The 15,024-nt window shown below is 56.8% G+C and overlaps 1 protein-coding gene across 1 annotated transcript in view; it reads right to left on the minus strand.

Moving 5' to 3' along the window:
- Positions 1-14,591, minus strand: part of MNT (MAX network transcriptional repressor) — a 42,883-nt gene extending 28,292 nt beyond the window's left edge. The window contains exon 1 of the mRNA XM_086475247.1: positions 14,519-14,591. Coding sequence (XP_086331373.1) covers positions 14,519-14,591 — 73 coding nt within the window. The remainder of the gene's footprint in view (positions 1-14,518) is intronic.
- Between the last annotated feature and the right edge of the window lie 433 nt (positions 14,592-15,024).

The following is a 15,024-nucleotide window of genomic DNA, read 5'->3' on the forward strand; positions in this document are numbered from 1 at the left end:
GCAGGGACTATTTAAATCCAAACCACGTGCTGCCCCCACGCTCAGCTCCCAAGACCAAGGAGGCGACTCCTGGCTCATCCCATGTTTGCAGAAACCCCAGCATTTCCAGGGGCGCCACGATCGCAGCAGCAGATGAAAAGCAAGACACCACCCGAACAACCCTCACGTCCCCCGTCTCAGCACTGCGTGGGGAGAAACGGCCTGATCCAGTCACTCCCCAGGCCCAAGGTCCAACCCCACAAATGGCAAGGCCTTTCTGCCAAGGACCAACATTACTGAGCTGAACAAGGGTAACGGACCTTCGAGAGCTGCAGCAGGACCTGGCCGGGAGCCTGTGCCCACTTCTTGGAGGGATCTGGTGTAGGTGCAGGATCAGTCCCCGCTTGCCCTTGCACAAGCCCGCAGGGATGGACTCAGCACCCCAAGTGATGCCGCCTTCTACAAAGAAGAAAGCCCTTCCCAAAGCCCTCCCTGCTTGTGTCCATACATAAACACATCGCTGTGCTCTCTTGTATAGCGGAAGAAAGCAATTCACAGCAAAACAGTTTCAATTCTTCCTCTTCTGTTTTTAAACTGGCAAAGAGCTACTGAGCATTTTACCGAGGAGCCTGCCCCGTCCCTGTGACAGCCCCAGGACAACTGACGCTGGCTTCCAGGGAGGTAAGGACAAGCCCAGAGAGCAGCCCCGACTAACAGCATCCTGGGACAAAAACGTGCGTTTCAGAATCGCCTCCTAAACTAGAGCCAGTGGGCGGAAGACAGGGAAACCTCATGAGCCGGGTGTCCCCCGCTCCCAGTTCTCCCAGCACGGACCCAGGACACCCAACGGCCGAGAGACAAAGAGCAGCCGCAGGGCTGCTGCTGGTTGTAACAACCACCCACGCGGGGCAGGGCAGGGCAGGCTGCCTTGGTTAGAATACCTGTGTTTCATACCACCAAGGGTAAACCTCAGCTCGATGGACATCACACTGACACAAACCCGTCAGGGCACTTCTTTACTGCTGGGGATTTTAGTCAAGTTCTTAAACTTGGCTTTGTGAGCGCACATTCCTGTATGTTTTTAGAACACCAGACAAAGTAAATGAAATCTGTGTGGCCCGACTAGCAAAATAAACCTCATTAAATGCGATCCAGGTCTCCAGCTTTAATTGTGTGAACATGGCACAAACGAAATTTATTTATACAAGCCCTGTGGCGCCAGTGGCCCTGGCATCTAGACATCTCACAGCCTTAATCAAATATCTCCAAACCGGCTGTCCATGAAGCTCAGCAGATCGCACTCCTGACGGCCTCCAAGGAGTTACAAAAACAGTGCACCAACAGTGTGCTTCCAGCTATGACTTCTTCATAGTAATATACAAATATTTGGAAAATAAACCCTTGCGTCATCAAGCAAGGGATCAGAAAAATGACACGTACAGTCTGGTGTCCTGTCTTGTACAGTGGCCAGGATCAGGTAATTCAGAAGCTCTAAGAAACGTCCCGAAAGAACCTGCCCACGGGAAAAGCTTGTGCTTGACCTAAACGCTGAAGTCAGAGCCCATATTTAGGAAATTTGATAGAAAAGCATGTATACTGCAACCTGGAATTACCAGGTTACGCTCAGACCCCCAGTTATCTTCAAGAAGACGCTGTATTAGATACAACACGGGAACATGGGGAAAAGGGCCCACTGTTAAGGCAACCCCACCAGCCGTGGAGCTGCCCGGTCCTCACACACCACCTGAGGGGCCCTGCCACTGCCGGGGGACTTTCTCACCCAGCTTTTGGTTTTGAGGGGTGAGGTGCAAAAGCAAGAGAGAGCAATACAAGGAACAAACCCTTTATTCCCGATTCTGAAGTGCCTTCGGTACACATGACTGCCCAGCGTCACTGTCCCCGATTCACAGAGGACGTGACTTCCTGAAGCTCCCTTCAGCCCAGGATTTCTGCAGCGTACGTCGTATTTCCTCCAACCTTTATCTTAGCGCTTCGGCCCAACCCTGCTAGCGTCAGCTTCAGGGAAGGCAGCCCGGCACGGTGCCTGCTGGCGGAGGGGGGGAGGAGGGGAACTTCAAACCGTACAAACCTTAGCAGCCCTAGCTCAACAACAGCAACAGCCCGAACACACGTGCCTCACGAGACCAGGAACGAGGCCAAGCGCCCAGCTGACAGGGTAAATACCGTCCAGCACCTACACGAGGAGAAAGCAACACCCAAATCGAGCTCCAGCGCCAGGGCTGCACCTCCAGGCTCTGACCCTGCGGCACTTCGGAAGGCACCATGTGAAATTCAGTGATCTGGAAGGATTTCACATCCACAGAGTACTTGTCTGCCCGAGACCCACATCCAAAATCTTAATTCAACTCCTCGTAGCACCAAGTAGGGCGGTAAGAGAGCTCAAGATGTGGCTGACTCCAAAACACGAGGCTGTTTAAATAGAAGCTCAGAGCCTGAATGCAGTATTTCTCTACCCTGAAATATTTTGAGAAAACATAATTATCAACATTTCCTTAAAGGAAGAAGTAGAGCGGGGCAGGGTGGGAAAAACCCCAGCAGGAATCCCCTGATGTAAACCACATAAATCTTAAGCTACCGATGATTTCAGCCTGGTTCAACCAAACAACATTAATAACTATTAAATAAAAGCCCTTTGTCCGCAATTCTTTTGCTCCACTTTGCTACTTGGTCTGCAGCCAGCGCCAACGTGACGGCGCTGGCACAGGGCGCCCGAGGAAATTCAACCCCGGTGACCTGCTGACTAACCGTGTTTTCTGTGCGCGGGGCGGCCCCGCGGCCAGCGCCGGGGCGGCCCAGGTAGCCGGGCTCTGGGAGCGGGAGAGCGTCCCGGGGGCCGGCCCACGCCGGGGGAAAGACCCCACAGCTTCCACCCAGATGCACAAGTGCAGCGTGCCGGACAGGAGGGCAGCGGCAAAGACGTCAGTTAATGGAAACTCCTGGCACTGCTCGAGGTCTGACGAGGACAGCAGAACCTGCCCGGGCTGAACTCACTCCTGCACCGGCTTCTGGAGCAGGGGAGAGGGTCTAGGACCTGCAGGTGAGCCCTGCGCTGACGGCAACGCTTCCCAGCGCGCGAGCAGGGGTCGGCAGTGAAAGCCCCACACCGAGCAACCTCCATTCATCGGGGGAGCCGAGAGAAGAGCAATGTGAGGTTACGAGCACGCGCCACTGATCAGAAATATTTATGTAAGTGCCTCTGCAAAGCAGGTGCAGCCCTCGGGCTGCTGACAAGCTGCCAACGAGGCCTTTGGTCCTGCAAATCTTGAGCTCCCTTGAGCTGAAGAGTTTATTTCAAGGATCTTTTTTAGCCAAAATCTGACACCGGTGACCACTGTCCTCTGGGTCTGACTCATCCGCAGGCAAAAAGGAACCAGGCTATGGACCCCTCCGCCAGCAAGAGGACTGAAGGGTCTCTAAGCCACCTCTTCCTAACACACCCACCGCTGCAGGACAGAAACCCGGCACGGAGCCATGAAGGTCTCTGTCCCCTGCTCACTTTGTACTCACACCTTGCAAACAAACTCACGACACGCTTTAAAAAAGCCCCCTAGAGCTCCTTGGTTTTCCGTGTGAAGTAAGTTCACCCACTTCTCTTCACCGATACAGACAGAAACACCGAAGGGTAACCAGCGCGCCGAGCGCTGCGACACAGCACGGCTCGCTCCTCCACGGGCAGCACCCTGGGCACACGAGCTCCTGCAAGCCCAGCGTGCAGAAAGTGGACACGAGGCTTTGGGCGTTTTCTTGGGCTAAGAGGGATGGCTGAGCCGCAAGGCACGCACCAAAATCATGTGCCACTTCCACTCCTTCTTGACACTCTCATCAAAGGGACTGAGGACTGACACACCAAGGGAGCGAACCAGCCCTGCGAACCCGCAGGGGGTCTGAACCACAAGCCGAGGCACGAGGGGACAAGGAAGCTCACCCTGCCCACACCACGCTGCCTACGTCATGAGAGCGGGGGACCTCAGCTTCCCAGCCAAGCCACTGAGGCGCTACACCGTAAAGGAGGACGACGGCAACGCCAGCAGCAACTGGAGGGAACAGCACATCTTGTCACAGGAGGACACAAACAGCGTCAGCGTTCCTGACTGGTGGACCGGTGCTATTTTAGGGCCCTGATGGTCCAGGAATACACTGTGCCAGGCACTCTTAACTTTGTTACCTAATAATCTGTCTGGTTTAAATTTATCTCCTCCCTTTTGCCTGCCCTGGAAACACCGCCCATCTGTAAGAGCAGGCGCTGCCAGCGAAGGGAGCAGCCGTGCAGGCAGAACCGCACGCGCCTCCCGGGCCGGCAGCGACCCGAGCATGTCACCGAGCCTCCCGCCTAAGTCGTGCTGCCAGAGCACTGCATGAGCATGCCTTTAAGGAGCTTTAATGCCCTTTTTAATGCTCCTGTTTTGTACCAGGGACGCTATCTGTATTCAAAATTTATCAACGGCATGCGCCTTCACGTATTCGAGCATCTTAACTCCTTAAAGGTCCCTCCCCAGTACAGAGAGAAAATATAACTTAACTCTGTGAACAATTAGGCACCGGCAGTTCTGTGGTGTCATTTTCTGGACAGTCTGAAGTGTCTGTCTGAATCATTCAATGCTTCTGGGAGGTTATTCTGCACCCCACGAACTGCTACAGACCCACAGGAGCATGCCCTGGATTTCACTCACTCCGGTTCTACAGCAGCATCACCCACAGGAGTCACTCCTGGCTCATACCAGGAAAGTGCTGGGGACAGATATTTTCCATTTCCAAGGCCAGCCCAGCCACGCTTGGGGAGGGGACATCTGCTGGGAGGAAGGACATGCTGGAGCCTGAAGGCTGGTTTCTGTTTCTGCAGGTCCCAGACTCTGGTGGGGAGAACCAGGAAAGGGAAGATAAGAACAGAGTCAGCAGTACTGGAGACCAGTAACGCTCAGCCTGAGCCAGCATAACTCTGAGTCATAACTAAGGCTGCTGACACAAGAGGCTACCCCAGCAAACAGCCGCTGGCGCTTTCAAGTGGCCAGAAACAAGTTGGAGTACTGAGACCCCTTTGGAGCTGTGACCCCTTTCTCTGAGCCCCTCCGAATTTTGGCCGACAACGGCACAACACAAGCCCAACTCTTCTCTCCCATCTTTGCTAAACCCACTTTGTTTGGCACCCATCCCTTTTCACCGCCGCTTCTCCGTCAGTAACGCGGCAGCCCTGAGACACAGCCCTTCTGTATGCCTAAAGAAAGACTGAACCGCCTTTTAAAAGCGTGCCATTCACAAAGGACACCGAAATGCTTCACGATTAGGAATCAGAAGCTTGTGACGGACTCCAGAGAAGTGAGAGCCAAGCCAGCCCTCCTGGGATTTCAGTTGCAGGGCTTTAGAGACCCTAGCTCCTGCCCGGTACTCTCTCTGCTGAGCTTTCCTCACTGCACCGGCACACCACACACTCTTCATACCTTATCTGCACACGACGTCACCGTCCACTATTAACAACAAAAATAACTGAATCTCCATTTTCTCAGCCAGGGGATGATGACACGCTTACGTCATACCTGTAAAAGCAAAGGAAAACCAGCCTTCACACGAACCACTCTGCCTTAGTACCAACCAGTACAGACCATTAGTGGTTTCAGCCTGATGGGCTTATCTGTAACTCCTAGAAATCGAAGTGACCTCAGTATCCAAACGCGCAACAAATTAGAGAAATGACAAGATGTTCCTCCCGCCTGATAAAATCTAGGGAGCAGACATGCTTTATTCCTACTTTATGGAGACAGATGGCTTACAAGGAAGGGAGTATTTCCCTTCAACAAAACCACCGCGGCTCCTGGAATACTGAAAGGCAGGTTGGAGAGACCCTCAAGAAATCTTGTCATTCATCTCCCAAGCCCCAAAGAAGAACCGACCGTAACTGAACAATACCTGGCAGATGTTTCTCAAAGCAACAGCTTCTCAAATCTCTATAGATAATTTACATTGTGCTTTAATCTGCTATTTCAGTGCTCAAACTGAAACCCTGAATCGGCTCCAGACAGTCATTTTAGCTGCCTGTTAGTTACAACTAACTCTTAGTGGACAGAAGAAAGAAACAAAGGATTTAGCAGTACTACAAAGGAAAAGAAAACAGATCAAGACTGCTAAAAAAAATAAAACCACCGTGGACAGTCTTATACATACAGAGACCACCGCAGTGCCTTGAAGCCGCAGAGGTGCCGAGCACACAGCGCAGCGCCTCTGCTGCAGCACCGAAGCTCGGCAGGCTGGACTGACGCACAGCTCCTGTCGTACCGCCCTGTGGAACCCAGGATAGAGCGCCGAAAAGCGCTGGCTCCCACAGGCGGGGTGGGCACCAGCAGCACGCGACTGACGGCAGACTCTGCTCCTTCATCCGAGGAGCTGCGGCCGGGCAGACCACCAGCGGAGCGGTTTCCACGCGAGATGCTGTCTCGACGCTTTTCCGCTGGGCACCGGCATTTTTAAGAAATAGGGAGACAAAGTGAATTGTCCTGATAACCCGTTATTTGCAAGTTGGACAGCTTCTGTGTCACAGTTCAGAGCAAAAAGCAGCACTGACAACAGGCAGGATCCAACCCCACCTGCTCCAAGCCACAGGAGGAAACGGCAGCCCACCCTTCGGGCCCCGGGACAGCGTGGCACACAGAGCCCGCAGAAACACAGCGAACGACGATGCGCTTTGAATGTACCGGTGGGAAAAGAACAGTAAACAGGAGCTGACCTAATAAACTGTATTATAAACAAACTACCTCCTCTTAAAACAAAACAAAAAGCCCAGACACTTGACATGCCCACAGCAGAGACTGCGAGACCCCACTTCAATCACCGTCGCAAGCAGGTCTCAGACCCTCGGGATAGAGAAGTTTGCAGACCGCTTGTAAGTCAGACAACACACTGCTTGTATTTCACAGATGCGAGAAACTGAGGCAGAGACAGGTTAAATGACTTCAAGTCACACGCTGAGTCATGGCCAAACTGGATCTGTCGGTTAATTACCAGCCTGTTAGGTAAGCACATTTGCTCGACACCAGTTCACGTTCCTCGATCCCCATGACAAGAACAACAGCCACTGCTGCACCTTCATCCCAGGGCTGTGCCAGGGGTTGCTTTCACGGGCTGCTCACACTAGTCAGCTCTCTTGTCAAGGAAAGGAATGGAAACGTGCAGATTACCCCTCGGAATCCCGTCTCCATACTTGAAAAAGGAAATAAGAATCCAAGGGTATCGGCCCATCAAAGCACAACAGACGCACACAGGAGTCGGAAGCTTTCCTCGACCACCCAAAGTGGCTGCGCCAGGGCAGTTATCCCTGCCGTCTCTGAACTCGCACACACATTGCGCTCTGTCACAGAAGGTAACATCTAACCCACGGAGTCAGCGTGACGGTGCCCCGAGAGGAAGGGCAGGTTCTCGGAGCAGGCCGCATCCTCCTCCAGCACGCATTACAGCATCGCTGCGACTGTGCCCACCTTCGCCACAAGAACCCTGCACCTACAGCATCACCTGGCAATGCTCCAGGCACGCACTAAACGGGCGTTCCTCATCAAAAATACTTGGTCTTTGTTCACTCAGCTCCCTGCAAATGGACAAGAGCTCGATCCACATCACGCCTAAAACTACAGCATGTCCTCACCAGCAAGATCCTGCCGGGATCCTGAACCAGGGAGTATTTTGTGCTGCAGTGGGAAACCCTGCTGTCTTCTGAGCTGCACAACAGATTGGTCTGGAGACTTCGTGAGCAAGGATGCACTTCCATCTTGCCGAGGTCACTCTGGACAGCCTCTCTCTGTCCCTTGCCTCTTCTACACACAGAAACGCGAACACACTGCCCAGCGACTGGGAATCCCGTTACCAGCCACAGCGCTGAGGCGCAGCTCCTGGTAGCACTATCTATGTTATGCACCAGGCGTAACACACGTGCTAACGTGCGGCGTATCCACCGCCTTCTGCAGGGTTAGCACCACCTTGGTAGGCTCTCGTGAGGGGCCATCAGACATGTATCATACTTCTAAATATAACTCTGAGCACAGAAACACAGAGCAAACAACGTTCTTTATCAGGTGCTCCTGTGAAAGAGACCAGAGGCCGAAGGAAGGACGGGGAAAGCCCAAGGGAATCTTTAACTAGCAAGTACAGGGGATTGTACCATCTGCAGTAAGACAGACCTGATTTCAGTACGGAACACTCCTTCTTCATCCCTATCCCATCCTCTGCAATGTAATGCAGGCAGCTTCCAGTCAGGAGATGTTGTGATGTTTAGTAAGTCCTGAGGCTTTCTATGCTCCAGCCTCCACACCCAGCTAGACAGGAGACGGGGAACCAGAACGCTCAACTTTACTTCTTGCCTTGCACAGCTTTAGGTAAGGCACTCCACAGCCCTGCACCTCAGCTCTTCCACCTGCGACCCTTCAGAAGCGCTGCAAAACTCAACAAAGGACTACAAATGCTTTGATGTCCCTTGGCGAAACAATTTATCAGACAATGGAACAGAAGTTTGCTTTTTATTTTGGCAAGGAAGGCCCGCAAGCTCCGAATGCTGTATTTTGTATTTGTATTACCATTCCCTTTCTAAGCATACCTGTGTAGAGAAGACAGGAGGGGATGAAGATGGGAAACGAAGGACAACTTACATGCAGTTTTACTTCTTCCCTCAGACTGCAGCTGCACGTGTGGCTCTGCCCTGAACCAGAGCCCCCAGACCCACGTGCAGGGTGGGCAGCCAGCCCACGCCCCAGCACTACATATCTCAAACACCTCAAAAGCAACAAGTTAAAAACAAAGAGCCCTTTCACGCATTCAATATGATTACACTGTGGGACTCACTGCCATAAAACACCACTGAGAGGATCAGAGCTCTCTTCAACTTAAAAAGAAAGAAAAAGAAAGTTTTGATGTTTATATCACTTTGTCTTCAGGAAGTTCAGCGTTTTATAGACAAAAATCAAGTGACATGCCCCACAGTACAGAAAGAGCCATCAGTGAGGTTAAGGAAAGCAGATTCCCAACTTCCAGCCCGGCTGTTGGCCTGTGACACAGTGCTGCCTCCCAAAACCACGGATAAAAAAGTTAACTTTAGTGCATCAAGAGAGATGAATTGTGCCGACAACAGCAGACTTGGAAGGGGTCCCCTGCCGCAGCCGGCGTGACTGCCTTTCCCTCCACCGCCCAGCCTGATGGCCTACGCCAGGTTTGCAAAGGGACAAAACCATACGGGAACAGGTGAGCACACCAGCTGGGCTAGCACCTCAGCCACGAGATAGGTTAGGAATTACGTGAGGCAACTATTTCCCAGAAGCCAGCCTGCCGTCAGCTTATTCTGTGGTGTCGGCAGGCCTACGCAGACTCCAGAGAGCGAAGCTTGCCTTCGTGTCTAGCAAAGCCGTCTCCACCTGCCGCTGGGGCATCCTCCGGGGCTGCAGCGTAGCTCTCGTGTGCCTGAAGCCTTTGGAAAAAGATCAACACTGCGCGATTTGTCAGGAGATGCTTCAACTTCTCCTGAAAGAAACCCCGGCGGATGCGCAGCCCGCAGCACGCCCGCGCTGGCCAGGCACATGGCCGCAGGCACCCAGAGACACTCAGGACCGGTGGGCATCCAGGCCAGGCAAAAGCCAGCTGTGCCCTAAAAGCCCTGCGGGATTTCTGGAGATGTGTCTCACATCAGACTGATGAGACCTGCGGAGAGACACCAGCGGAGGCCCACACCGAGCACAGCACCAAGCTGCTGCCGAAACGCGGACGCTGGGCGTGAGCTGGCTGCCCTCCTCACCCATCAGCACCAGGCGGGTGGCACTACAGCCAAAGGAAATCTTTCTGGTCACCACACATCTTGTTATCGATCCCACGCAATTAAGATGTGTGCCAAAATCGCAGTTAGATGAGGCGGGAAAAGACCAGAACCACGCTCCCTGTCCGGTCACCGCCCTTGCTGGCAACGTTCAATGGGCTAGAAACACCACTGAGCAGCACCAAGCAAAGCAGAGAGCGCAAGCTGAGCGGGTTGTGGATGAGTATCTATGGGAAAAACCCTAAGAAAACAAGTATTAGTTACTTGCAATTATAAATAAATTTGTTTTCTTAGATCATGAAACATTCTTGGATTAACCCAAATTCAGAGAAATCAGCCAAAGTTCAAGTCAAACGTCTCCGGAGTTTGCAAACGACCAGACAGAAAAAGGACCTGGGTTTGTGGGTTTGTGCATGTGTAGACCCAGGCATTCACGTGCACGTGAGCCACTTGCTTACAGGCAAGGGTGAGCAGCACCGGCGTTAGGAAGCGTGGAAGCGCAGATGTGGATGAGACAAGAGAGCTTCCAAATCCTGACCCCCAAAACAATCAGAAGCACTGAACTACGTGGCCAACACGGTGTATGTCCAGGGTGTGTCTGTTATGGTTTGCATTCCTGTGGTGTGACACTGTAAGAAGAAATGTGTAACATCAACCATCCCCCTCGTCTCCCCCAAATCTGCTGGTTTCCTCCCCGCAAACTAAGGAGATCCAAGTACCATTATCATCAGCACCATTTACAGAACATTTGTCACCATGCAGGAGAACAGGTCTGCCGAGTGTGCACACAGGAGCACAGATGACACGCCAAACCGCTGCAGGTTCATTTTCGCTGCACCTCTCGGCGCACCTACACAAATCCAGCACACGCGTTCGCAAGAAACGACCCCCGAGCCACACAAGCCCGGCTGAACGTGTGCAGCAAAACCAAGCACAGTGACGGGACCAAACTGGGACGTGCAATGAGCAAAAGAGCCTCCAAACCCCACTATTTTGAGTCAGTAAAGAGCAGAAATGTTTATGTTGTGGAAGCGTCACCGAGAGTGAAGATTCTAGAGATGTAAAAGCCATTAGATGTCGCTGGGCAGTCGTTTCATCAACAACCATCCAATTCCCTCTAACTTAGCCTGTGACTTGCACCTCACTTGCTCCCCGTTTACTCGGGAGGGAACAACCAACCACTTGTGCTGCGTCCTTCACGTTCCAGCGAAGTCTGAACTCTGCTTTACCAACGAACGGTAAACTCGAGGATCCCCACAGCACTGAGGTCCCAACCACACCTGCACCACCTTGCCACACCCCACCACCTCCAGCCGATGCATTTCAACTCTGCTTTTTTCAGCAATTTGAAATGACGTGACCTGAAATACTAACGTATATAGTACGTAGTATTCAACAGGCTTTTGGGTAAACACCTTGTAAACACAGTCTGAACCACGCTGTAGGCAGTGCCTGATTCCCTAGGGACACAAGAAGTGACACCACAGGTACCGGGTGCTGATGGCAGGGCAGGCTCCGCATCAGAAGCCACCCGAGTGTCCCTGCGGCGGGTCAGCGAGGCCCGCGGCAGGGCTTCACCCCAGCCACACAGGCAAACCCCAACGGCGTCGCAAGCAACTCCCCAAAGCAATAAACAGCCCTCAGAGAGCCGACGGCCCAGAACAAGACTTGCTCTGGTTCCAGATGAAGAAAAGCAAAGCTCACATGGTTTAACTTTCCGCTGGCGGAAGAGGCTGAAGGAGCAGGAAAAGCCACACGTGCACATACCTGTCGGAAACCAAAGCGGAGCTGAGCAAAGGCATCGGCTGTGGCCGGGGAAACGGGACGTTCTGCGGCTCCTGCGCCCGGGTTGAAAGCGCTTGGGCTGCACACGCGTGCTGATGGAAACCAGCAGCACCACGAACAGAGCAGGACCTGGCTCCAGAGTCGAGCGCTGCCTGCACCGGGTGCCCGGGGACACCAGCACCCTGCCTGCGCCGCTGGCCTTCCCCTGGCGCATCCCCAGAGGTCTCCGGTGTCACATGTAGCCCCGTGCACTACGTGGAAGGAGAGGGCCGGTGTGGGGTAGGTGTGGATCTCACAGCTTCGCAGACACCACTTTCCTCCCTGAAGGACGGGGCTCCATTTCAGGTGAGCCCACGGAGCTCTCCCAGCAGCTGTACCCCGCACTGCTCCCCAAAGCCTGAGGTTATTCAAGCTGCACCCGGTAACTATCAATCACAAAGAGAAGCACAAAGCAGTGACAAAAGCTGCTGGCCTGACCTCCCGGCAAGTCCAAGGAGAACGTGAAGATCCAACTGCTGTCTGCTTTCGGGGAATCCTTCTTCCCTCCTCTTTTCAGAAAGTTCTCCTTCCCCGCCACAAGCCGCACAAGGAGACAGTCCTCCACCGCCTCCGTCCAGCCGGGACGTGGCCACGGCGCTCTCCGGGCAGGCAGAACCAGCGGCTCTGCCTCCCGTGGGATGTCTTCACGTGCGAGCACTGCAGCGCTCCAAGTCACCGGGAATCCCCGCGAAGGGGACCAGCCGTGCCTTAACCCTCTTCCCTCCCAAAGCCACGCTGCTCTCCCTTCTTCTAAACCTCTCTGTTTTTTCCTTCTGTTTTCTTCCTCATAAAGACACGATGGTGAACGTCTGGCTGAATGGAAGATGTATCCCTCCTTTACTCCCAGGTTTGAAAAAGCAACAGCTTAAGTGCTGACGGTGTTTTACCACCTCGGTGGTGGGAAAGCCTGGACACCAGCTTGGGCAGCCCCCCGGGGAACGGCCGCAGAGCAGCTCACCATCGCATTAGCAGGGACTCCCGAGCAGGTTCCTGTCCTGCTCTCCCGCCCGAGGCCGAGCACGCTTCAGCACCTCCAGCAGCCTTAAATCAGTTTCATTTTACATTTTTAATGCTGTTCCCAAATTGGATTGATTTTAAGGCCAGACTGGACCCCCAGAGTTAGGCAGTGCAACTGTGGGTGTCAAGGAGACCGTAAAGCTTCTCTGAACGCCCATCTGAAGGGGGAGGAGGAAGGCAGCGAGGGAAGGAAGCTAATCTAGGACACTTCACTGTTGCCTGGACAGTCCTCCCCAGCTATTTCTCTGCTTGTGCTCTCCCCTGACATCTTCCTGTTACCCAAAGTTCAAGCGACGGGCTCCTCCCTCTCATGCCACACATCTTCCTGGTGCTCACCACTTCCCTGAAGTAGCCACGTTTGCACTGACGCTGCCGCTCCACCAGCCCGTTCGGCCCCGACATGTCTGCAGCAGCAGAGACGGGAGCTGGGTGCAGCACAGCGGAGCACAGGGCACCCGGTCACAGCCGAGGGCGTGCTGCGCTGGCTGCTGAGCGAAACGGAGCGGGCTTGGGTGTAAAACAGCGTCTCCACCTCCTCGCGTGCTGCTCCTTGTCACGACAGAGCCCTTTTTCCTTTGGTGCATTGCCTTGCTCGTGTCCCACTTACAAGTCATTTCTGCCTCCCGAGGTCACCCCACACAACAGACCTGGGTGACTCCTGCCCCGCAGTCCACACTTGTCCCCACGTGTCCCAGAGCCTCACCAGTTGCATCCATTTACCAAACGTCCCCCCAGCGCGGGGCAGCTGGATAATAACTAAAATCCCCCCCAGCAGCAGGTCTAACGAACGGCCCTGCCCCACACCAGCGTTCAACCTCTGCGACACCCCGAGCACCTCCACGTCTGCGAGCCACCGAGCTGCGAACGCCAAGGGCCACCGAGCACCGACGGCGACGGGATTGTCACGGGCTCGGAACGGGCGCTCGGGGCTCTGTCACCCACCCTGCCCGGGCCGCAGGCTGCGAAAGGAGCACCATAACGCCCGGCTGGGTCTCGCCCGCGGCAGCCGTTGCCCCCGCACGTCTCCGAGCTCTCGCTCCGCAACATCCATGACTCATCACCGGAACAATGGGGGCGATCGTTCTGCAAAACCCACCAGCCGGCGGCCGTACCGCGGGGCCACGGCGCTGCCGGGCGACAACCGACCTCCCCCCCGCCCCACGCCCAGCCGAAGCAGGAGCCCGGGGCAGGGCCGGCGAACGCCCGCCGCCCCCAGGCGCAGCGGGCCGGCGGGGAGAGCGGCGGGGCGGGCGGCGCTGGGGCAGCCGCTACGGCCCGGCGGAACGGGGCAGCCGCCGCGGGGATTCCCCGCCCCGGCCCCGCCGCCCCCCCCCCCGCCCCGGGCGGGCGCGGACTCGCGGGGGGCGGCCGGGCGGGACGGGGCTCCCCGCCGGGGCGGGGCGGGCGCCGCTCCGCGCGCGCGAGCGGGGCGGGGCCGCGCGCACGTGGTGGCGGGCGGCGCCTGGTGCGTCACGCGGCGCGGACCCGCCCCCGCCCCTCCGCCGCCGCCGCCGGCGCGGGGACACGCAGCGCGCGGCGGCGCGCCCGCGGGAAGGGCGGGGGCGGCCGGCGCCCCCCGGCGCGGCCACGGGGACCGGGGCACCGGGGGCCGCCCCGCCCGTAGGGAGCCCCCGCCGGGGCGGCGCCGCGCTTCCCCCCCCTCCCCCCCCCCTCCAGCTTCCCACACACCGCCCTCCCCCCCCCACCCCGCACGCCCTGTCACTTCCCCGCGCGGCGGCAGCCGCCCGCCGCGGGTTTCCCCCCGCCACCGCCCCCGGCCGGGCCCCGGCGGCAGCGCCTCGCCCCGGCAGCGCCGCGACCGCCCCCGCCCCCGTCCCCACGGCGCCCCGGCCGGCCGCGGGCTGTCAGGCGGCGGCCCCGGCGCGGCCGGCCCCTTACCACGTGCGGTCTGCTGCTGCTGCGCCTGCCACTCCAGGAACCGCGCCGCCTCCAGCAGCGTCTCGATGCTCATGGCGCGGGCCCCGGCCGCCGCCGCCGCCGCCTTCCCGGTCGCGCGGGCCCGGCCGCAGGCGCCGCGCCGCCCCGCGGCTCGCCCCGACGGCAGCAGCGCTGGCGACAAGATGGCGGGCGGCAACAGAAACACAACAGGCGGGCGCTGGCGCGGCCCCGCTACTACGCGGCGGGCGGTGGCAAGACGCGGCGCGGAGCGGCGGGCGCCGCCCGGACGGGACGGGGCGGGACGGGACGTGGAGGACGGACCCACCCGACGAGACGCGGGGGCGGCCCGACGGCCCCGCCGACGGCGCGGGGCGGCCGCGGCTGCCGGCTCGCCCCGGCGCGGGTGCCGGACGCGGGAGGGCGCCGGGCGCGGTCGGGACCGGGCCGGGCCGGCGGCGCAGCGCTCCGGTCGCCGGGTTTTCCGGATGACCCTCCCCCCGCAGTGC

The sequence above is a fragment of the Leptosomus discolor genome, chromosome 18, assembly GCF_034619465.1.
Source record: "Leptosomus discolor isolate bLepDis1 chromosome 18, bLepDis1.hap2, whole genome shotgun sequence".
NCBI lineage: Eukaryota > Metazoa > Chordata > Aves > Leptosomiformes > Leptosomidae > Leptosomus > Leptosomus discolor.